This window comes from Calypte anna, chromosome 20 (assembly GCF_003957555.1).
Source record: "Calypte anna isolate BGI_N300 chromosome 20, bCalAnn1_v1.p, whole genome shotgun sequence".
NCBI lineage: Eukaryota > Metazoa > Chordata > Aves > Apodiformes > Trochilidae > Calypte > Calypte anna.
In genome coordinates this window covers 11,467,917-11,493,080 of record NC_044265.1, presented here as the reverse complement: position 1 = coordinate 11,493,080, position 25,164 = coordinate 11,467,917, and the positions used below count along the sequence as shown (strand labels likewise).

At 41.9% G+C, this 25,164-nt stretch overlaps 1 protein-coding gene across 1 annotated transcript in view; it reads right to left on the bottom strand.

Annotated features, from left to right (window-relative positions):
• Nucleotides 1–25,164, bottom strand: part of CDH4 (cadherin 4) — a 407,807-nt gene that overhangs the window by 20,693 nt on the left and 361,950 nt on the right. Inside the window, exon 8 of the mRNA XM_030463155.1 lies at nt 17,754–17,891. Within this exon, the coding sequence (XP_030319015.1) occupies nt 17,754–17,891 (138 nt within the window). The remainder of the gene's footprint in view (nt 1–17,753; nt 17,892–25,164) is intronic.

Here is a 25,164-nt window from a genome sequence, read left to right as displayed (position 1 = left end):
GGGAGAGGATGGGAGCGGCTGGCTCAGAGTCCACAACTGAAACCCTGGCCCCAAACTGCAGGAGCAGAGCACTTCTAAAAATCTGGCCTTTGGTGAGCACAAATGCCAGGTTATGTAAATGATAATAAATCATTCCTTTGTTAGCACAAGAGTCCCTTTCCACTCCTTACCCATACCCATCCACTGGAGTCTTTTAGTCATGTGTACTTATATTTAGTATATATTATCCTACTACTGACAGCAAAAACGTTCAATCTGCCTCATGTTAATGTAGGTTTAAATTTGCCCTTTAGTGGTATCCTGAATGGCATTCTGCCCTCCTTGCTGTTGTGCACCTGTCCTAAACAAGTTTTCATTAGTGAATGCAGATGGCATCTCTTTCCAGCCATGCTGAGTGGTGGGGAAGAACAGTGGGAAGCTGCAGGATAATTCTAATTTCAGATCACACTACAGCTCTTCTTTTCTCTTTATTTCCCAGGATTTCACTCCTTCTTTACCCATTTTTTTTTGCCCAGTTTGGAATCTCTGCAGCATACAGCTTAAGCAGGGGAAATATCATATGGAAATTTATCAAAAGCCTCTTGAAAAATCCATGTCATATGTACAGTCCTATTAACAACCTTGACTGAAACCCACTCCTAAGAACTGAAGGAGATTAGTTAAGCAGGTTCATCTCTTACTAAATCCATAGTAGTTATCACCCATTACATTAAATTAATGTTGTATGGCATTGCAGCAATGACAAGCTGATGCCCCCCCAGAGTGTCTTTAAGGAGGTGGCTGCACTGCTAACATCAAGGTATCATAATTTCAAAGGAATTAAACACTTTGTGCAACCATCCCAAATTTTTGACCTAGGACTGCAGTTATTGGTCTGTTACTACGAGGCTTATACCTTGCAGAAACAGAAAGAAATTCAAGAAATTTAAGGTGATCAGTCATATGGGTGGCTGAACACCTTTATGAAGTCACATCCCAGGTTCTTACAATGAGTTTGGGTTACATAGGAAAATCTCACACGCTTGCCAAAAGATCTTACAGAAGCACCTGTAAAAACGAGCACAATATCTGTTTTCAGCCTGGAGTTTACTACAAGTTTCCTACAAGGCATACTGTAAAAATATGAGGTATATTAAAAATTAAAAATACACAAGCACATCTCAGTATAAATCCTGAAGGAAGATCACAGGAATCTACAAAACTTTTCCATTAGGGAAAAAATCACAATACTTGGCACATCCTCAGCAATCCAGGAGTTCATCCAGTTGTTGATTACTATTAGGCATAGTTAGGGAATGATCAGTTCTATTTAGCAGCAAAGGTGGATATTAATTATACTTATTCAGCCAAATATTTTTCTGATGAGAACATAGTGCCTCCATTGGAATCAAAGGAACCATCCAAAGCTAATCAACTCAGAAGCAAATCTTGGAGAGATGAAGAACATTTTCTTCAACTACAGATCAGCAGCTACTGGGAATCCAAGCCAGAGTCTGTCTTTCCTCCTTCTAACACTTCCTCCCCATCATTATTATAAGTAAATGCTGTAATGTGTATTGTCCACAATTGTCTTTCCCTTTACTAAAATTAAGTAATGATATTAAATTACAACTGCTAAAGGAAGGATGGCAGCTCAAAGCTACCCACACTCATTTAATGTCATTCCCTCCCTACCCTGGAGTAATTCAGGATAATGAACAATGCCATCTTTCACTACCCAGCTTTCCAGCATTCCCTGTGCTGTAAGTTCTCTTTCATAAGATTACAATTGATTTTCACATAAAGAGAAGCATATCTATTCAAACAAAGTAAAACAATGGGCAATGGAGGAGCTGCTGGAGTAAACATAAGATTGATAAAGCAGTGCTTGACCTATCCTTATAGCATTTACTCATATTCCCCTGTAATTCATTCAGCTTCACTTTCAATTGTTGTGTTTGAAGTCCTTTATTTCCAGAGTGCTTTTTTAAAGATCATTCACAAGGATTTCTATGGCTGATTGTTACACACTTCACTTCCCTTCTCAGATACGGATTTGTTCTGAACTTGCCATGTTCTTAAATCCTTAAATTCTGTAAGGTATTTTTACTTTCTCTCCCATAAAAGGCTGTGCTGGCAAAGGTCCTTCTCTCACTCCTCTGGAGCTGGCCCGTCAGAAGCCATGTCTTGCTAAAAAGGTAATAATTCATTCTGGTTTTCCAGGTTGCATCAGATTATATTAAAATTGGTTAATCCCAGAGTTTGTCTTTCATTTCACTCGGTACCTGAGAGCAGACAAATATCATTTTGGAAGAGGAAGGGGTTGATGTGGGGGGATGAATGATGAACTCACACAATGACTTTGTGCAATAAATCTGGAGTCTGGGCTGGGAAGCTGTGAACAGCAGAGTAAAACCAATTAGCTCACTGCAGCCACTCCTAAGGAGGTGTGGAATCGAGATGGATGAATACAAAGGTAATTATTCAGGCTTGCTTCTAGAGGGAACTCCTTTTTTAAAACATTCTTACTTTTTCCTAGCTCATTTTGCTAAAAAGCTGTGAAAGAAAAGACTTGTTCACATGAATGTCTGCAGGAAAGATTTTTGTGTTGTCTCCAAGATTTGCCAATGATAATACAATTTTTTTTTTACAGGCAGAAGCAGTTTGTGAAGACTGAGTTGCCTAGAGAAACAGAGTTTTGTGACCTATAGCTATGGATTAAGGGAGAAGAACAAGGGCATCTCAGACCTCTTGTTATCCTCTGAGTCCTTACTGACATCTGCAAAGAGTTGCACATTCTCTCTTGGTCTCCTGGCTTGAGACAAACTGAAATGAGAGTGAGCAGAGGTGTGCATGGGGCTTCCCATCCCTGACTGCTTTCTGCTGCCAGCTCCCCCTTACTCAGCAAGATCCAAGGGGAACCTGAGGGGCTGTGGTCACCCACATGCCCTGGGTGAGCAGGCACCAGCCCACAACTCCTCCATGCTTCAGGACAGAGTCCCAGCCAAGTGCTGGCAGGAGAGCCAACTTTACCTTCCCCACACGATATTTAACACAGAAGCCTGAAAAGCAGGCAAATTAACACACAACTGCGGTCTGGTTGCAGCAATCTGTGTAAAATGAGAAAAAAAAACCCCAACAACCCAACAACAAACAAAGGCAAAAATCTCTTAATAAATCACTGGGTGATGTGCCTGCCCAGCTGCAGCACGGAAACAAGCAAATGCCATCCTAATTGATTGCTTCTTATTCCATCTTTATAGGCCTGCATTTTTTATTGTGGGCGTTGAGTAAGCCCAGAGGTGTAAAAATTCTCTAGATTGTACTCTGTGTATCTGCCAACTTGATATTTAGATCAATAATCCTCTTTTTTTTTTTTTTTTTCCTCCCTCTACTCCTACTACCAGTAATTTAGCTTTTCTTACCAGCAGCCTAATTGCTGTTTTCTTAAGCCTTACTATCAATTCTCCAACCTTTAATTTCCAATACCATTTGCTGTAGGGGTGACTGTACTCAGTCTGCAAGTTGTCCTCCCCCCTCCCACACTGTCCAGGGCAGACTTGGCTACCAGCTTCTGTGCCAGCCCAACAGTGACCTCCAGGTTCTTGCTCCACAGCTGCCATTGTGGAGCAGAGACCAGCTCATTCAGCTCCTCACAAAACCTCCATGAAAACAACCATATTTTGGGTGCAAATCAGATTTAGAGATAGTTATTTCTTAATCACGTTACTAAAGAACCACTTGCTTAGACGTGTTCTCAAATTATGATCATCCTCTAAGTACCAATGTCCTCACTTTTTTTCTGAGGCAACTTCCCTGCATCACAGTCTCCAATAACTCCAACACAGACTTCACTTCTGTTGGTTTTTTTCAGGCCCACAACATCCCTGGCATGGTAGTGTCCCTGCTTCAACTGCACGTTTGCTTGGATCTGCTCTGCAGTCAGCCCACGTATGCATCCCTACGTCAGATGGATGCCATGGTTTATATGCCATGTGGCAAATGCTTCCCCAAACGTTATCTATAAAGCCCAACACACTCTTGCCAGCTCACAGTTTTGTTCTACTGGTACCAGGCCAGGCTGTCACGGTGCTCAGGCTGCAGGGACTGGCTCATTGTGGTCAGGCAGGAGTCAGCCTTGCCCAGCTGAGAGCAGGGAAGTGATGCCAGTCAGCTCACCAACTTTCCAAGGATGCTTTGGAAGTTCTGCTTTTATCTTCAGTTCTCTATTCTTCCTGGTACCCAATGATAGGACGTGTGGGACTGGACCACAGCTGTGTCAGGAGAGGGTTAGACTGGATGCTGGGAAGCATTTCTTTACCAAGAGGGTGGTCAAAAACTGGTACAGGCTTCTTAGAGAGGTGGTCAGTGCCCCAGGTCTCTCAGTGCTGAAGAGGGATTTGGAAAGTGCTCTAAATAATATGCTTTAATTTGGTTAGCCCTGAACTGCTCAGGAGGTAGCTGGACTAGGTGATTGTTCTAGGTCCTTTCCAACTGAAACAGTCTCCTCTCTCCCTCCAATATCCTCTCCAAATGCCTCACCTGCCTGCAAAGGAGTTCTCAGAGGTCCATGCATGGTGTGGTGGAGCCAGCCCAGCCACTTGGTCAGTGGGAGATTCCACAGGGAATCTCAATGTTCAGTGTGCTCTAAAGGTGCTGGTGTCACTTCTGCTGGATGAGTTTGAAAACCAACAGCAAACCCTAAATTTTTGCACTTCTGAAGCTGATCTTAGAATAGGGCAGACAACATCCACTGTGTTCCTGCTGCTGATGGCCACTGGTTTATACATTATCTTTACTGGTGTTATGTTTTCAAAATGTCAAGTAATGCCTAGTTTTGGATTAAATTACAAGACTTTTTGAATATGAAGACAAAGCAGAACAGAGGAGAAGAAAGCAATAATCTTTCTATCAGAGGCAAGAGAAGAAACCCCTCTCATTTCAGACTGTAAGAAAGGAACGTGCAGGTTTCACCTTGGTTCAAAGACTCTTAGAGCACTTGCCAGGAGTTCAGAGACAAGAGCACATAATAGTAAAAGGATATTAAAAAAAAAAAAAAAAGAAAAAAAAAAAAAGAAGTTTGCATGTCTGACAATAAGCTCTAATTTTTTTCATTATCAGATGTTACATTCTTGTGACTCTATAAAAAGATGCCACAGAAATGATGACATGACATAATTCTGCTGCAAGATAACTGTTTCCAGATAAATATATCTTATGAAACGAGGTTTGCAGTTTGCATAGAAATTTAGATATTTTATAAAAATGCATTACAACACAAAGGAGCTTTTTACAACACTCATCTGAAAGGCTTAAAAAGAGATTAAAATTATGTCCTTGGAAAGGCATATAGACTTGACAAGGAAAAAAAAAATCTACATTAACCCCATGTAGGAAAGTTGTACTTTATCTGTATTTCAAAGGCTATAAAGAACCACTTTAATCAACCTACTTGACTTTGGGGACTTGCACGTCTCACTGAAACTCCTGAAATCTGGGATAGTGTGGTTTCCAGAACACAAAAGCCTTTAATCTGTAACCTGGCACTCTAGTACATTTAAATCCTGATACTATCTCCTTGTTAGGAAGAAAAATTGTGAATTTATCCAAAATAGGATCTCGTCTAAATGATGTAGCCTTTGCAACAGTGACCTTTAACAATGCTTATACTCAACAATAAAAGATTTTATCTCATAAGCCAGTGGAAACAGTATATGTTAAAATTCTGAGCTGATAGCACAGCCTTTTATTTTCCAGTTTTAGAGACGAATCCTTTGAACATTTCATTTGCTCTCTTGTCTAACATACCTTTGTTTCTTGCCTCCAGAATGAACAGCAGGAAAAGGTAGCTGACACTTTTCTGCAGACTAGTTGATTGTCAGGTGTAATTAGTAAAGCTATCTTTTAAATAGAGGAATAGATTTTAAAACAGCTGGAGCTGCCTACAAAGCCTCATTCTTAAAAAAAAAAAAAAAAAGAAAAAAAGAAAAAAAAGGAAAAAAAAGAAGAGTTTATGTACATCCACTGATGAAACATTTTGCATGGGTATATCCCCCAAAATTAGGGGACAGAGTCCAGCTCCTAAGTAAGCAGAACCTACTCCCCAGGTCTGACTCTGTAGTTCTTGGTGAGATATCTATAGAGGAGGATGTTTCAGGCCCCTGTAATAAGTTTCATCAGGAAGGGCCTTCAAGATGATAAGTCTGGTTAAGGATTTTCTTATTAACTGTCCACTTTTCATAATGAGTTTTTAATTTAATTTTTTCAGATTTAAGGCATATAAAAGCTGCTTATGCGTCCCTGGGATGGGAAGATGGGTATTTGGGAAGGGAGAATTTAAAGAGCACCAAAATGGAATTTTTTTTCATGTACACTATAATCCTGGTATTGAGATTTTAAAGAAGTTTCCTGAGTGGCACAGCTCAGCCTGTCTGCATGCTGACTCCAGCTCAAACCTCCTCTGCACTGCAACTGAAATCTGTTGTTTCCAGATTAGTCTCAGAATTAGCTCACAGGGGTATTTTTTTTTTTTTTTTTTAAACTAGGATTGAACACCCCAATCAAGTGCTCTAAAACCCACAAGGACAGGTCATAAACAGGGCTTCTGCTTGGACAGAGCATCGTTGTGGTAGACAGGCCATGAAACAGGTGTTTAATTGTAAAAGTGCTGTTAGTGTGGTTTAAAGATGTGATTTACTGAGCTGGTGCCACAATGGATGATTTTTTCATGTCCTTACTGCTGCATGAAATATAACAGCAATGGCTGTGGGGGGTGTGTGAGATTTTCCACCCCACAGGGAGATTTCTCTGCCCCCACTTGCTCCCTTGTTCCTATCGGAAAGGAATCAGGAGGGACACACACAGGTCTGCATGTGGCAGGGGTTGCTGAAGAGCCCTTCCAGCTTTTGCAGACAAACCCTGGAGGTTCAGCTACAGCAGCATCCCAAAGCAAAACCAAGGAGAGACCTGACCTTCTGAGGGAGTCCCTAAAACCAGAACTGATTGGGTTGGAAAAGACCTTTCAAGGTCGGATCCCCCTAAAACGAGCAGGGACGTCTTCACCGAGATCCAAAAACACAGATCAGAAAAACACATCCCTGCCCTCTCACAGTAATTCAGAGCACGGAATGAAGACTAAATTAAATGCTGTGTAATTCATCAGACTTGCCAGGAGAAAGGCTTCGAGCTGAAATTTTGTTTACAACTGGGAAGTCAAAGCACACATAGCTGGGAAGAGAAAGGCAGGGAGAAATGGGAGGATATTGGGTAAAAGAAAGGAGGGAGTTACTATATACTTGTGAAAATGAGGAAGGAAAATGTTTGTATTCATTCTCTGTTATTTTCTGGCAATCAAAACAAGTTCTTGCACTAAGCTGAACAGTGGGAAAAACTCTACCATGCTCCCAAAGACCTATGTGAAACCTTTTAACTGTCCTCTCTGATTTTAACTCTCTCTGTTCTCTGTATTCTGACCCTTTCTTCTACAGCTGGGAAGCATGAAGACAGAAGTATTTGATAAGAGAAAACTCAAAGCACTACCAAATCCTTCGTTAAATCTCCTATTTTTTTTTCCTCCCCTCAGCATGTCACTAAAGATTTCATAAATGAAATGTGCTTAATGAAATTCCAGATATATATCCTCTTAAAATGACATCCCTTGGAAGCAACTGTTTTTCAGGCAACAGAATGCTGAAATATTAAAAACCTGCCGACCCAAGGATGTTAGCCAACTTCAGAAGGGGATTTATTTCAGTGCCCTGCAATAATGGAGTTGCAAAATGTATTTAAATTTCTCAGGCTGGCACGAGTGCCTGAGATGCTGTGGGCTTTTCAGATAATGAAATAATCCACTACAAATGGGTATTTGCCTGGGACATCTGGCAGATGTGGAGATGTACCTGCCAGGGTTGTGTGGACATCCAGCCTAAGCAGGGACCCCCCCCTTCAATGGTGCTGGGTGTCCACATTCAGACATTCTTGCCAGTGAACAGATATCATCCGTGTTCTGATAACATTAACTGCATAAAGCAGTGAAACAGCAGGCTAGAAAACCAAATGTCAACATTTAATTATTTAATTAATTATTAATAATTTAATCACCCCTCTGATGGTGGTGATGGACACTCATGTGCTGCTCAATCCCACTAATGAGGGTCACCAACGGGACAGAAAGGAGAGAAACATAGAAAAAGTATAAAGTTTGTGCTGTAACTCCTGGATTTCAGTCCCTTACACTGTGGGCTCTACCTCCTGTGCGGGGCTCCACCTTTAATTGGCTGAGATTGCCCAATCTAGCAGTGGGAAGAGGTTATATTATTCTCACTTTTACACCAAGCAATACATGTGTCCAATTTGAGAGAGACCAATAAGAGTATTTTTTTTTTATATTCTCTCTTTTTTTTTTTTTCTGGTGACAGAAAATTGAAATCTGTAATGAAACCATTGTTCCCATTTTTTAAATCATTGGTCTTTGGCAATTTCAAACTCCAAGGTCTGAAAAATTCATTAACTTCCATGAAGGGTGTTCCTGAAATCAAAATTACTTAATCAACTCAATTTAGCTTCTTGTGTAGACCTAATTCAGAAAAACTTTATCTTCTTGAATTGTTATTGCAATTAATTTCACCCCCCCCTCCTTCTTTTTCTGCAGCAGACGACATTTCAGTAATTAGGTATTTTATAAAAATGAGTTATTCATTCAGGGTAGCTTCACTTTTATATTTGATTAATCATATTACCACTGAGGTCTGGGTTTTGTCTCCAAGGAAAGTTTAATGACCTCATTTTAATCCTTCTTTTAACCAGGAGGCAGGTATCAATAAAGAGAAATAAAATTATCTTCTTTTTATTTTTTTTCTTTTTCTCTCCTTTTTCTTTGGGCAATCTCAAGATTACATTTGATGTTTCTTCTGCGTGACCGACCCATTTACACAGAAGAATTTAGCTGATTCCAGTTAGGTTCAGGACAGAATCAGGCTAAAAAGAGCCTTGAACTCTGCCTTAATAACTAAAGCTGAGTGTAATAGAGAGGAACCAGAACTGTTTCACCACATGGCAGCTGGTTTAAAGCACTGCACATGATTAATTTGGTGATAATTTGAAAATGAATGCACCGAAAGGAAATAAACAAAACAAAAACCACTGTAAATTTAGACCTTGATTAATGGGGTCTATTAGTAAGAGACTTATGCTAAGGAGACCACATTTTTTTATATCAATACATATAATGGAGTATATAATGGAGTAATATAATGTAATGGAGTAATTCAAATAAGCCACAATTTATTTGGGAGTAGACACTTGGAGATAACTGATGATTGTTTGCCTTCTATCAGGGGTCGGTACTGGGACCAGTGTTGTTCAATATCTTCATCAACGACTTGGATGAGGGTATAGAGTGTACCCTCAGCAAGTTTGCTGATGACACTAAGCTGGGAGGAGTGGCTGACACACCGGAAGGCCGTGCGGCCATTCAGAGAGACTTAGACAGGCTAGAGAGTTGGGCAGAGAGAAACATGATGAAGTTCAACAAGGGGAAGTGTAGAGTTTTGCATTTGGGGAAGAACAACACGATGTCCCAGTATAGGTTGGGGGCTGACCTGCTGGAGAGCAGTGTAGGTGAAAGAGACCTGGGGGTCCTGGTAGACAAGAGGATGACCATGAGCCAGCAATGTGCCCTTGTGGCCAAGAAGGCCAATGGCATCCTGGGGTGCATTAGGAAGGGTGTGGTTAGTAGGTCAAGAGAGGTTCTCCTCCCCCTCTATTCTGCATTGGTGAGGCCACACCTGGAGTATTGTGTCCAGTTCTGGGCCCCTCAGTTCAAGAAGGACAGGGAAGTGCTTGAAAGAGTCCAGCGCAGAGCTACGAAGATGATTAAGGGAGTGGAACATCTCCCTTATGAGGAAAGGCTGAGGGAGCTGGGTCTCTTTAGTTTGGAGAAAAGGAGACTGAGGGGTGACCTCATCAATGTTTTCAAAATATGTAAGGAGCGAGTGTCAGGGAGATGGAGTTAGGCTTTTCTCAGTGATTACCAGTGATAGGACAAGGGGTAATGGGTGTAAATTGGAGCACAGGAGGTTCAAGTTGAATATTCGAAAAAATTTTTTTACTGTAAGGGTGACAGAGCCCTGGAACAGGCTGCCCAGGGAGGTTGTGGAGTCTCCTTCACTGGAGACATTCAAAACCCGCTTGGACACGTTCCTGCGCGATGTACTCTAGGTGGCCCTGCTCTGGCAGGGGGGGTTGGACTAGATGATCTTTCGAGGTCCCTTCCAACCCCTAGGATTCTATGATTCTATGATTCTATGATTCTATCTGTGCTTTGAAACTAGCTGTATGTGTATCTATATTTGTGTATCTGTACATGCACATCTCTATATCTACATCTCTATATCTACCTATCCATCTTGCAAATTATATCAAGTACTCTTGAAGGCATTTCATCCTTTCTGCCATATGCAGAATGTCTTGTAAAGACTGAACAGAAATCACAGAAGGGGCTGATGCTCTTTTCATTAAGATAACGGGAATTATTGTTTCCTCATAATCTGAGAAATATCTATCGTTTTAGATGAAAGAGGTAATAAAATAAAGAGCAAAAGTTGAGCATCCACAAGAGAGTATGAAGGTGTCTTGTTTTCCATAGCATTGCATTGGGAGAAGCTCTAAGCCCTGAAGGATGCTGTGCCAGGGAGGAGCTGTGCTGCCCACAACAAACCCACATCCTGACTTGGGGGAGATCCCCAGCTCCTTCTCAGAATCAAAGCTGTGCAGGTATCACAGTTCCTAAGCTCTGTTGGGCAGGCTTTAGAATTAGGTCAGGATCCCTATCCAAGGGTGAGTTTGAACAAAAGGCAGGTCAAAACGTAAATTATTTCTATGAAGATATAAACCCTTCCCTGCCCCTGGCTGACCTGCAGGGCTGCAGCAGCAAAGCCCCAGGCATTAGAGTGGTGAGTCCTGGCACAGTTGAGGCAGGATGAGAAGGAAAAATATTGTTTCTGCTTGTTCTTTCTCTGTTTGTTATTGCTACCTCCTTGACCTAACATCCTTAGTCTAATTCATTGCTCATGACAAAGGTTTTCATCAGGACCTGCAAAGTCACAAGAGGCAGAAAGGCCATTTCAGTTTAGAAAGGCTGAATTCTTATTGAGGGAAACTAAACTGATTTGTAGTTTTAGACTGCACCAACTACATATTTAATTGAAACACAGAGAATTAGGTAGATGCTCATGTACCCAAATGCTACTGGGCATATTCGATTCACTTGAATATAATAATTCATTTCAGTTGGATGGTGACAGCTCTTTAACAGCCCGAGTTTTTACTGCCTACTTCAGCAGAGCTTAGTTTTGATTGGAAAACTGCAAGCAAACACAGTCACCTGGGATTTTCCAGGAAAGCACAATTGATTTTTAACGATAAAGCCTGTCTGCAGAACTGTACAGAACTCCTGGGTTTGTTTTCAACTGTAAAACAACGCAGTCCTACACATTTTCTCACCGTGGTCTTTCCACTTGCCAGCTCTGACCTGTACTGTTCACCTTGACTTCAGTCTTTTGTGACAACTGCCTCTAAATTATATCAAGGGCATTATTTTGATGATTTTAAAATCCTGTAGCATTCAGGCTCATCTATATTAAAATGCCATGGCAGGCTTTCTGAATGGCACAGGTGGGGACTGTGAGATCTGAATGGGCAAGTCCTCACACAGCTTCAGTCTCCAGGCTGAGTAATGAGGTACATGGTGCTCAGGATTTAAGCACTTGATCTTTTCCAGATCTGGATATATGCCCAGCTCTTGGGAAATAGTTAGCTACCAATTTCCACTGGTTTTCCTTGGATCAGTTGTGTTAAGATCTGGTTTTAGGACAGCCCTTGGTCGGCATCCCGGTCTATTTTTCTGGCTGTGGGAAATCCCACTGAAATCCCATTCCTCCTGGGTCTTCCCTTCATAGTGTAAGAAAAATTGGTAAAACATGAGGAAACATGTAACAGGGATTTCTCATAATGCTCACATGTACTGAATGCTTCAGATACATCTGGCTATAAATGTGCTTAGGAAACCCCAAACTGCTGCAGGCTGACTTGGTTTCCGATTGTGGTTTCCTCCCACCGCTAAGTATCATTTCTCCCAAGGAGACCTATTTACATCTTTGTCTCACAGTCGTTTGGAAGACAGTATCTTTCAGGCTGAAGTCAAGGCTGAAGGTTTTCTTTAGCTATTTCTGAGCTCACTTTTAAAAACTAAACTCAGCAAGATTCAACTTGGGGGGCTGGAGAGCAGGTGAGGCGTTCACCCCAAGCTCTGCCACTTGCCAAAAACCTCACAATTTTACAGCTCACATAGGCTCTTTCTGCAGCTCTTGACACTCTTGCTCTTGCATTTGTTGATGCACAGCAATACACTGTCCTCAGACAATGTTAACATGAGAACAAATGCACACAGAATGAAAGTTCTGCTCATGCTTGTTTGCTTTTCCATAATTTTGGTATGTTCACAGAGCAGAAGGACTAAGGGTGCCAAGTGCCATGGAATAGGGCAAATTGGGTCCTAGGAAATATCAGTGTTCTTGTTCAAGACACTGAAAAAACTTCTCTGTCAAAATAAAAAAATCTGAGCAGAGTCTGCCTGGTTCAGAGCAGAGTTAGCAAGAGACCCAAGGGAATGGAAAGCTGTAACATAAAAAGGGGTTGGAGGAGCCTGGCTTGTTTTGCTCCCTAAAATGATGTGCACTAGTATATCAGGGTGGAGACAGGAGAGAAAATGAGAAGGAAACATCAAAAAGGGAGAAGGAAGAACTCTCTGTGGTAAAGGACAGCACTAGCAGGGCAGTGATGCTCTGAGAGCCTGCTTCACTTCTGAATTTCAAAACACTTCTCAGAGCAGGCTCATTAACATTTCCCACAGTACTCCGAGGAGCCAGGATACCTGCACAGACAAAGGTCAGACATTTTTGGCAGTGCAGTGCCAAAAACAAAAAGCCCTTTTAACTTGGGTCTCTCTCCATGTCACCTTGCTCAGGAAGCACTGAGCTTGAAGTCGCTTTGCAGAGTTCGCTGCTGACGGATTCAGTTCAGTGTGAGCCAGGTTCCTAACTCAGTGTTCCTCTAGCAGCCAGAGGAGTCTGATCTGATACTATTAATTAAACAGCCCAGTTAAAAACTGGCAAGAACTGCTTTTTCTTATGTACTTGCAATGAGCTCCTTCACTGATTAGCCAAATCCACTTCGTAACTAGATTAACCTCATCCAGCAACACATCCCCTTCTGCTAGGCTCTGAGCATCTCCTATGCACGGTGCTGCTCTGTACCAGCTAATCCTGCTTTGGGTTTCCAGCCAGCCTTTGGCCAGGCCAGCAAGATCTGGAAAGTCCCCACCCCAGCCCCATAGTCTGCTCCTAAACCTTTAGAGCTGTTTCTAAGAGGAGCCAGTGGTCAAGTGAGCCAGCAAGGCAGCGTGGTGGGAAAGGGGATGCGGGCACAGAGCTGACTTTAAACCATGCACCACTGGATTCAGCCTTGGAAGAGGAGATTCTCAAAGCAGTGCCAAAGGGCAAATTTTAAAGTAGCTTTAAATAAGACCTCCTAAGGCTCAGGAGCTTAAAGAACTTGAATAGCCCATTTTTTTTTTTTTTTACATTTTTTTTTTTTTAAAGGCGAAGTTGATTGCCAGGCAGGTTTTCCCAAGAATCCACAAGCTCAACTAATCATGAGCACTTCAGCCCAGAGAAATAATATTTCCCTTACAAGGGCTACTATCAAAACAAGTTCTGCACAGTAGGCAAATTTAAAATAACTTTTAATTAACATTTAAGACACAGAAGTCTGATCATGCAAATTTATCTGCGTCTCCTCTCTGCGCCTGATTGTTCCTGATTGAATAAGATAAAAATAGACTTTGTACAAGTCAAGTGTAGGCATGGATTTCTTTAACTTCTCCTCCCCTCTGATTATGCATTGCTTTAGATAAAGTGGAAACCCTTGGATGGTTATTAATGGTATCATGGGTCAGGCTGGAAAGGGCATCCTGCTTGATAGGAGATAAAGATTTCACTGGAATTAAAGGCACCACTTCCACGAGCAAAAAAGATGCCTCCACCTTGCATAAATCCTCACCTGAGCCTGTCCAGCATTGTTTTGTCTCAGCTGACTTCTAATCTCTGAAACACCAACAATAATTTCACTGCACCTCCCCTGTATCTGAGGTGAGCATCTGGCCAGAGGCTCAGCTATGGATCTGTATTAATACAGAAAAAAATACAACTTGCCTGCACACCAGAGATAAATCTTTGAAGGGAGGCAAAGGAATTTCCACATAATTAAGACTCGTAAGAAGACGTGACCCTGTTATGAGTAACAGGGACTCTGGATAACAGAGGGCACACTGATACCAGTACTTTTATCTTGTAACAGTTATGGAGCCAGTTTCCTAGTAAAAATTACTACAAAGCTTTTGTAACACAGACCAGTTAAAATTTCACTAGTGTACACCAGCTAATGATTTGGCAGATGCAAAACCCACCAAAAACGCCATGAGAAAGAACCAGCAGGGCTAATCACACCTAAGGACAATGGAAAACATGGGCACAGGGGATTAAACCACCCTTTTTTAAGGCATCTAACCCAAAGTTGCAGGCATGGTGCAGAGATGGCATTCCCTCTACTTGCCCAGATTTTGTAACTCTGCTCTTCAGCAGAAGCAAGAGTTGCCTCCTTCACTTATTTTTGCAATGTCACATGAAGAACACAACACAAAGAGTGGGCTGAAAATCCCCTAGCAAGCCAGAAGAGCTTTCCCTGGGTCACGGTCCTGCACTAAATCATTAAAATTGCCCAGAAGAGCTGCCTGTGATGTTTACAGCATTTCACAGGATGCTCCACTCTGGCACAGATCTGATTGTGTCCCACTCCAGGGCAGTCTCTTGTGAGACATTTCCTCACTGTTAGCTGCTCTCTGATGCTTCTCAGCATGGCCAGATAGCATTGCAGATAGAGAAAACATTTACCATCACAAAAAAACCCCCAGAGCTTGGAAAACTAGAGGAGGTCACATTGTCCTTGCTGTGCCCCAGCACCTCCCAGCTGGATGCAGGCAGTCCTGGTTGTGACTATCAGGACTGGTCCTGACTTGCTGATAAAGACTGGACTTAAGCATTAACAGCAGACTTTAGTTTTAAGTTGTTCCATCTACTGGCTGTGATTTTTTTCTCCTCCATATGATTTCAAAATTCTTTGCAGAAGAAGGTGGGGCTGTTTCTTACCCTGCTATTGTGCAAGACCTTCCCTCAGCCTTGCAGGTGATGTACTAATGAGTATGAAACACACATGGATCCACTCCCACATAAACAAGTGGAGTTTTAGCAGAGTGTCTTCAATTTGTACATTTAAGGATCTGTGGGATTTTATTGCTCTCTTCCCACTTCTCATCTAGCACTGCATTTTGGTCAGAGCCCATCTGTCACTCTGGATGGCCATTACACCTCAGACATACTTAATCAGGTCATCCACTCCTCTGGACAGGTGCTTTTGGTTTGGGTACACCCGTGTCTGAACTTCCACGTGTTCCTTGCATGCAGCCTCTTCACCCCCTTGCACATCCTGCCTGGCTCTGGATGTGCTCTGACTCTTGATCCCCAATAGTGGCTCTTTTCTTCTCTCCTGCCCTGTTGTTAAGTTTTACAGACTCACAGTAATTCCTGCTGCTGAATACATGAGCTGTGACACCAGCATGGTGCAGTGTCCTCCTGAGCTACATTCTTATCCAGAAACGATTAAGTCTAAAACCACCCTGGCTGAATGACAGGTAATTTAGGAGTGCAATAGGGTGGGCTTTTGTATGTGTCTGTGCTGAACACAGTTGCTTGAGTTTCTTTTGTCTGGCAGCTTTCCAAGAGCCAACCACAATTTCAGTTATTCAGCCCGTGTTGTTTTTACAACAGCATCTCAATACAGAATTATTTAAAATAAAAATATACTGTATCTCTCCAAACAGTCTCCAGTCTTAAAAGAGACTATGGGCTTTCTTACCCTCTAAGGAGCTGTAGTTTGCCTGGAAAGAGATTTTTGCTATTTTTCAGAGGTGTTAAAATGCAGACGAGACTATCTGAGGACAGCAAGGAGATTCAGCTTGGGTTTAAAGAGACTGAGCAGCCTGATGCTGTTCTCTCTGTCAGTCAGGGAAAAAATATATTGCACTTTCATACTCACATGAAATTCATCCTGGCTATACCTGGGAGCATATAAAAGATATTTGCTTCTTTAGAATCAGAAAATATTGTAAAACAGTGTTGGTTTTCAAATCTTGATAAAAAGTCCCACGTGCTACTGCATAAAGCCCTTAGGCCACAGAAAAACTCTTTCTTCAGTGATTGAAATTAGAAAAATAATGGTGCACATCAATGCTGCTAAAAGGAAAAGTAGCATTTTCTAATCCATTAACACAATCCTGTAGCTAATTCTCTTGATGACTTTAACTCCTGATAGGTCTAACACACACAGAGATATTAAACTCTCAGAATTCACCAGAAAGCAAATTTCCCTCACCTCACTTTCCATCAGGTTCAGCTTTGGGAAGAGTTTTGGGAAGATATTAAAATACACCATGCCTGGAAGGATGCTGCCCTCCAGAAAACACTGACAGCCTTGTGTCACCAAGCAACCTGGGGCATCTGGAACAACGTGTGCTTGAATAACATGGCCACTAGATGTCATTCCTTTTTCACTCAAAGGTAGGTTAAGTATTTACTGGGCAGAACAAGGTCACCCCCAAACATTACAAAAAGTCCCATAACCTTAGAGACACAGAACTCTAAGATCAGATGCTGCAACATTTTCCAGAGAAAATTCCCATGCTGGCAAGAAAAAGGACCACACATCCCAAGGCTTGAATCAGATTTTCTGGTTTTTTTTAGGATTTGGTATCAGCTTAAGTTGTACAATTTACTGCTCCTTGTTGATCTTCATATGAATATAGATAGTGGGTACACAATGATTTCTCATTTATCAGCATGGAGAACTCTGTGCTGCTCTGTGGTTTCTAAAAGTACCACGCACACTCCAGATGCTCTGGATTGATCATGCAAGGCTGAAGAGACAACATCATTTCACTTTCCAAGTCTTCATTTTTCCCTTATTCAGCTCTAATTTTTCATGTGCAGACTTTTCATTTTTTTTCCTCCTTTTTCCCCTCAGTAACAGTCACTTGGAGCACATGAGAACAGGACAGAGAAATGCCATACTGATCTAGGAAAGATCTTTAACTGATTAAAACCTGATGTACTGAAGAACATCTCTACAGCCTGCACACACAAACACATCTGTTAAAACTAACAGCAAAACCCAAATTCTACCAGGTACCTCTTGCCATTTAGGGTATTCCTTGAAAGCATATTTGAGCAGCTAAGCCCAAAATACCTTTTACTGCTCAGGACTTCACTCCTAAGTAATAACAACTGATATGTCTACAGCCAATTGCTGGGAAACAACTGCACCCTCTTCAATGCAATCAGATAGAGTCTGTTTGCCCCATTATTTCAGCTCCTTTAGCACCTCTGCAAAATTGGTCACCAAATAGTTTTGCTAGTTCATGTATCATTCTTCTCTTCCTTTTCCCCTTTTTCATTTCCCCCCCCAGAAAATCTTTGTTCCACAGTTATCTATCAAGTTCCTCCTATCTGCCAAAGGAGCTGAGACAGACGAGGGACATAAAACACCCATGAATTACAAGCACGTTGTGTGCCCATGCATCACTCTGCTGATGTATTGATACTCACAGTGCTGGTAGTGAATTCAGGTGGGTTGTCATTCACATCTGTCACTGTAATGATTGCTGTTGCTGTGTTTGAGAGGCCATAGTTAAGATTTCCTTCCATATCTGTGGCTTGAACAATGACTATATACTGCTGAACTTTCTGGAAAAAAAAAATAAAGGAAAGAAGAGATGAGAAACATAAATGCATCCCGTGTTTACAGAAAATAAACCAGGACATCTTACAAGTGCAATCTTTAAGCAGACTGAGAGTAGTTAATGGGATTCAAAATGTTAGTAAAAAAAGACAGATAAATTTTTGCATCACGTTTTTCAAGGGATTTTTGAATAGGTTGGTGGATATCACCTGTTTTATGGGAAAATAAAAATCTTATGGACAAATATCCCTTGCTGCTAGAGGCATTTCTGTTAATTTTGAAGCATTTTTGGCAACATTAATTCCTGTCTTCTGAAAACCAGTAAAAAATTGCTAACGTGTTTTCACTGCAAACATCACTAAGAACATTATACCCCCAAATTTGACAGCAACATTGCCTGGCATCCCTCCAGCTCACTCTGCTCATGCAGTTCGATAACCACAAAGCATTTTGGTACTTAAAATACCCTCTATATTTCAATCCTTAACACAATCTCAGGAAATAAGGAGAATTTGTAAATAAATCAGCTATGGAAAAAATACTCGGTGTAACAGATACAGGTAGAGTGGAGCTCATTTAAATTCCTGAGCACCCCAAACAATGTGGCTCTCGGAGAAAAAGCTTCTCAGAGCAAACCATAAAACCCCCACACATTAAAGTTCTAAATGCCTACATTTAGATGCTTACATCAGTGTAACTGGAAAAGAAATCTGAATAAAATAGGAGAGGGCATCTGATCATCCACGTTTTCTGCAGCTCTGCAGGATGTTTTTTTACTTAGGAATATCTGCCCACACTGAGAAAAGGCTCCTTCAAAACAGGCCTTCCAAATAAACTTTTATTTGGATCTGGAGAATTACTGTTGATGTCTACATGGACATGGGTACAGGGAGTATGTTACAGGCAGGCACCAAAAAAAAAGCTCCTCTCTTGAAATATGGGCAAAATGATGACCTGAGAACAAGGGAAGGATCCAGCCAGAATGGGACAAAGCCCAACATTCCATCCTGCTTCTTGGGATGTAATCACAGACAGAAACTGGGACACATGGAGAGTGCCCTGGAGAGCCTGAAGGGTGTGAAAACCAAATTCATGCACAAGAGGATGGAGCAAAAGGTTTGTGTAAAGCCAAGTGGAGGGATCTCATGGGAAGGAGAGACCTCTGTGTGCTGGGTTGCTCCTGCTCTCCAAATACAGCTTAAGCTCAAGGGCTGCTCTGCTTGGGTGCTGATGTTACCAGTATGAGTAAAATGTCAAATGTCTTTGAAATTTCAAAGGGTAAGAATTAGGGCAATTAGGTCTCCCTGCTCCTGTATAAACAGTCTTGAAGTTCTGTAACTGGATTAATTCTTTTCTTCAGTTCTGAGTGGCTAGAAAAACAGAGATCTATTTTTTAGCTTTAGCTTGATTCCAGGACTTGTAATAAACAAGGTATCACACACATAAGGACTATCAGCACCTTGTGACTGCAATATATTATGGAAATGCACTTGCATGCTCTCTTTCTACCTTGTATAATAAAACATGAGGGAGAAACTATTGCTAGCCCTCTTTTTCTCTCATGCAAAAAGCTGCCATTTATTACCCCATGCGTAAAGCACTGGGCAATTGTAAGGCTGAAATGTCCTTATTACTGAAAGTAATTTCTATTTCACATTTAGCTTTTCCTTCCTTTTTCCCTGTTACAGATCATTTGGGCAGCTGGTAGAAGTATTCCCAAGCAGGCCAAATACTCATACACCAAACTTGATTTAAAACATGGAAGGGCGGGAAGATATAGAAAAGATAGTGACAATCAAAGTAGAAAATAAATTTAAAAAAAGGTTAAAAAACTCCACAAGCCTGAATTTCAATAGTGCATTTAAATGGCAAAGCCAGCCCTAATGTCCATCCCTGCAGTCAGATGGAGCCACATAACTCATAGCTCTTCCCATTTGCTGGTGCCACTGTCACACATCACTGTCACAGCTTCAGTGCTTCTGCAGCTATCACAGGGGAAAAAAAAAAAAGTTCCTTCCTTTCCTGTCAGCCAAGAGGGTGACAAAACAGCCTCCACAGGTGAGGGTGTTTCTTCCTTAACACGGTGTTTTTCCATTTCTCTGTGTTTACAGACTGGCCTTGCAGCCCCAGGGCTCCCCACTCTCCTCACCCATGTGCCCACCTGGGATCGTTGCAGCATCGTGCCTCCAGCCAGGGCATGGCAAGGGCACCTCCAGTTCTGTGTCAAAGCAATTCAGAAACTCAGGACACCCTTATGCAAACTTTATCTGATGTCTGAGAACACTCTGCAGACCTTGGCTAAGGTCATCCAGGCTGCACTGCACTTACTTGTACCGAGACTCAGCCTGCAAACCTCCCACTGCCTTCAGCTCCTTTCTGTCTCGCTTTACTCACTTCTGAACTACAGCTTCCCTTGGAAAAGGAATCTTGTCATACAGGAGGGGTTAAGGGACAAGAAGGTCTCATTTTAAAGCTTTGTTACCTTCACAATTTTCCTGCTTATTAAATTATCCAGACTCTGACACACACGTCTGTGTGCGTGTGTAACCACAGACTCTGTCTTATTAATCTCAGATTACAGTAGTTCTGGTTTTTATTTTACAAAGTGCCTTTTAGACCATCATAGCACAGCATTAATAAAAATCCCCACATAAACGCAGAACACTGAGTTAAAGAAATTTAAAAGGAAGATTATATCGATCAGATAACACAGAGTTAAAAAAGAAAATGCTTGGAGCTTGGTAATGCACAAATATATGAGACACAAAGAGCTGGTGCATAAAGATGGGAAGAGGGAAAGCAAGGTATAGGAAGGCTGCAGATGTGTGTGGAAGCCTGGAGACCCCGAGCCTAGTGAGGAAATGAGAGGGAATTCCAGTAGAGGATGGATGGATGGAGTGGGTATGGGAATGGACCCATCTGAGACAGGTGCTGTAGCTCAGGATGCCTCAGGGACACAGAAATGGCCTTTTCCAGCTGCTGCTGGGAACTTCAGAGCCAGCACCACAGCAGCACTGATTTCCAGCAGCTGAAGATGCAACTATTGTGTTTGGAGCAAAAGTGCAAACTGACATGGAGAATGGCCCTGGCTGGCATGTGAAGCCACATTAACCTTAAAAATATGTAAATTAAAGTAGCTCAAGATTTATGACACCTTTAGGTACTGGGCTACCATCTGCATCCAGTTCCCTCTGAAAGGGTCCCATGTGGGCACACAAGTGTATGGTGGTGCTTTCAAGTACCTTGTTTTAGTTTATAACTGATTCAATCTTCAATAAGATTGGCCTCAGAAGATAATAAATTACTGACTTTTTTTTTTTCCTTCTTTTTTTTTTCCTGTAGCTAACCTTTTTTTGCTTTTGTGCATTAAGCCGATTTTATTGAATTATTTAATCAATTTTAATTCCAAGATGTCCTTCCATTTTGTCACAACATCTCCAGGGGCATCTTAGTTTGTCATCCTAATATTATTATTATTGCTACTACTATTAAAAGAAAAGGCTGTCTCATGTCCCCAAGCACAAGACACATTTTCTTGACAGCATTTTGATCATATAGAATAATTCTAATATTCTCTTTCTTTATAAAAATGACATTTTAAATAGCAAAGGACAGGAAACATATCAGAGAGGTGAGACAAAATGGTTCTGACCCAGAGAAATGAAACAGTTACTGTATGTCTGCTCTGATGGTGATGCTGAGGAAGTAAAGCAATGAGCCTCTGCCCTGGGGGAGTCCAGAGCAAAAACCCAGCCCCAGTGAAGTCCCTGAGAGGTCCAGTGGCCAGTATTTTTAATAATTCTAACAAATCTTCATGTTATAGGAAAGTAAATGTGCTGCTTCTACTTAAGCCAAGGAAAAAAAAAATCTATCTTGATAAGTGCAGAGCTTTTAGTCTGACCTAAAAACTAAGAAGAGCTTTTGAAGGGGAAAATGATGAAGGAAAGAATAATTAAAAGAACCGTGGCAGATCTAATCTATCTGCTCTTCTGTCAATCATCTGATACAGTGCAGCAAAGACTGCTGCAAAGAAATGCATGAGCTAAATTCCAGAAGATGGGGATTAGTTGAAGAAATTGTTTAAGTTGGCTAATGGGAAGTTGATCATCAAGACCTGGGCTAAAAAGATGGCAGTGCCTTGCACAGAGAGAAGGAACAGCTTGGAGGCAGGGCAGCTTGGGGAGTTAATAGCAGAGACAAGGTGCAATTTCATAGTACAAAATATAAGATAATGCAGCAAGGGATAAATAACAAAATTTTTTTGTTCATTGGACAAGAGCAAAGAAACCATGGACCAGGTCCTAGCAGCTCCCTTCTGCTGAGCAAGACACAAATGCTGTGGGCATTGCACCATGTGTAGTATTGGTACTGCACATACAGCAGCATCAGTTCCTGGGGCCAAGCAGCAAGGGCTCATCAGGATGCTCTGCACAACCTAAGCCCCTTCTATTGACTGCTGAGCAACTCAGATCTGACCAGGTGCAGGCAGTGAAGAGCCCATTACTAGAGAAGAGCCTAGAAAGAGCTTGGTTTGTTTAGTCTAGCAAAATGAAGGCTGATAGAAGATATGATTGCTGTCTATAAATACATCAGGAGGATAAACACCAGGAAGGCAAAGGAGCAATTTAAACTAAAGGACAATGTTGACACAAGGACAAATGGATATAAAATGGCTCTGACTAAATTTAGACTGGAAATTAGGAGGTCCTTCACTAAAGGAGTGAGATGCTGGAGCAATCTAATACAGGGTCCAGGAGAAAAAAATTCAGAAGACTGTATTAAATTAGTGATAAAATACTTCTGGTCTAGGTGGAAATTATGACAAATTGGCCTAAAGCAGAAGTCAAATCTCTCAGCATTATCTGTGTGTAAACAAATTTTCAGGGAGAATAAAACCCCTTTCAGTCCAAATACCACAACATAACACTGCTTGATATCACTGAACCAGCCCATTCCAGAACACACTAAGGAATAGGTACCCAAAATAGAGTTATTGCAAGTGGCTCTCCCCAGCAAGATACAGGATGGCACTAAAAACACCATCTCAAATTCCTGACCAAGCAGAGCATGGTCTAGCTGAGAGGTTATAAACAAAAGTAAATAATATTCACAGAGAGAGTATAAAAGAACAAAATATTTTAAAATGAAATCCTAGTAATGAAGTGCTGTGATCCCAGTTTTCAAATGTGCATGCAGAGTATTTTTAGGAACAGGCTATTCCTGGTTTACACATGCAATTATTATAAATCACACATGAGCTGGGTAACTGTGTGTGCCAGAGTCCAGAAATGCAGTAATTACGTGATTAAATTAATCTCCATTAAGGACAAAGGGTTTGCAAAATTAGGACCTGCTCTGTACAAATATTGTCCAATTAATTACCAGTTCCTGAGAAATGTATGACTAGCTAATTATTTTAGCATCATGTCTGGTAAAGCAAATAAGGTTACTAGGATGGTGCTGTAGGATGTAGAATAGGAATCAATTGGAGAAGCTAAAAAATACTAAATCCTGTTTCCATCTACAGCTATCCTCACCTCTTTACATTTATGTGTTTTAACATCTCCCTTTACTTATGCAATGCCAAAAGCATTTTTTTTCCTCCCCTCTGAATTATTTAAATTATTTCTTTACATGCTAATGAAGTTTTGATGTGAGACAGATGACACCTATAACGAATAACAGAGCCAGGAAAGCCAATCTGAAAACAAATAAATTCCCCTCAAATACCCACTTGGCTCTAGCAGAAATACTTTTCCCAAATAGATCTAACTATCCATCTTTTCAACAAAGCTCCCAGGCATCCCTTTTAAAAGCATTCATCTCTTAATACTCCCTACCTAGCTAGCCACAATTAAATACGAGAAAACCCTTTTCTGGGAGCTCAGCAACAGCTTTCCCAGAGCACCCAACACCTTTTGCAGCTGCCCTGGAGACATCAGTGGTGGTGAAGGAGCTGCACCCATGAGCCAGAGGCGAGTGGAGGCTTTGATATAACTTGACCTTTTCATTTCTTACATGTACAGCATCATGTCATGCATGCAGCACCTCTGGCAGACATCAAACCCTGGGCCCGTGAATCTTAATGCACAAGCTGCTGCTGCCTGAGTTAAAAAGATGCACGTTTGCTCCACATCAACCTCCCTACATGAAACCAGCTCCTCTGGAGGTGTTTCACACTTGCTAGGGCAGGGGTGTACCAAGGAAGACAGAGGGCCCTGCTTTTACAGTTAACTTGGCAACTTGGTGCTGCACAAGCAATGAAGCAAAGAGCCAGGTTTATTTTCTCCATTTGGCTGGGGTTGCAATGGCTTTTCTCCCAGCATGGCACAGTGCTCCCCATCTCCAAGCATCCAGCATATTTGTTTTCTGAGCTACCTGTGAGGACAGAGCTCTGGAGCAGGGGCATGGCTTTGAGCTATCTTGGTCTAGCAATGTGCAGTTCCCTCTCCTGGAAAGGTGGCTGTGTTAAGCAAGCTGGCTTCTTTCTCAGCAAAGGTGCTGATGAGAAACATCCTGGCCTGTGACACAGCCCCTGTGAATTCCTGCTGCCATCTAACCCAACCTGCCTGCCATCCTGACACTGAGAAACACCTCAGTCTCACCACCTACAGCATTCCACATCACACCTCATAACAGGCTTCCATCTCTCCCAGACTCCAAGTCCAGGCTGCAGCACTGCCCACACCACAGCCCTGCAGCTGAGAGGCATCCAACAGAGAGCTGGAGGGGGGAAAGTGGGGACACACCAAGCAAATGCTCCAGGGAGGTTTCCCTCTGTTGTTCTCACTGGGTAAAATTACTGTGTCCAGTGTCCCCAAGGCTCCACTGTGCACAGCTCCACTCCCCAGCACCCTGCACCCAACTGGGATGCTCAGATGAGCCAGGGAGAGGATGATTTCTTGTGCCAGCCCTTCAGGTAGCAGAGGATTTCTGCCAGCAGCACTGAATGTGCATGACTCAGAAAGAAGGGAAATATTTATCCAGGAGGGCTCTGATGAGCACTTGTAGAGTTTGACTCACCCGCTGAAGCTCTGGGGTTTTCACCCAAAGTATGGGAAGAGTTGTCCCACCAGCTTTCAGAAATCAGCTCAGCACATGCCAACTGTTTCTTGAGACAAATAAAAATCCAGAGCCCACAAGCCAACCCCAGGATTGCCCTTTGGAGCTGCACCTACCCTGGCGATCGGCCTTTAAGAGCTTCCACCTGGCAGCCTCATTAAACTGCAATTAAACAGCAATTAAACTGTTTGTTAACACTTTCCCTCTCAGCACTTG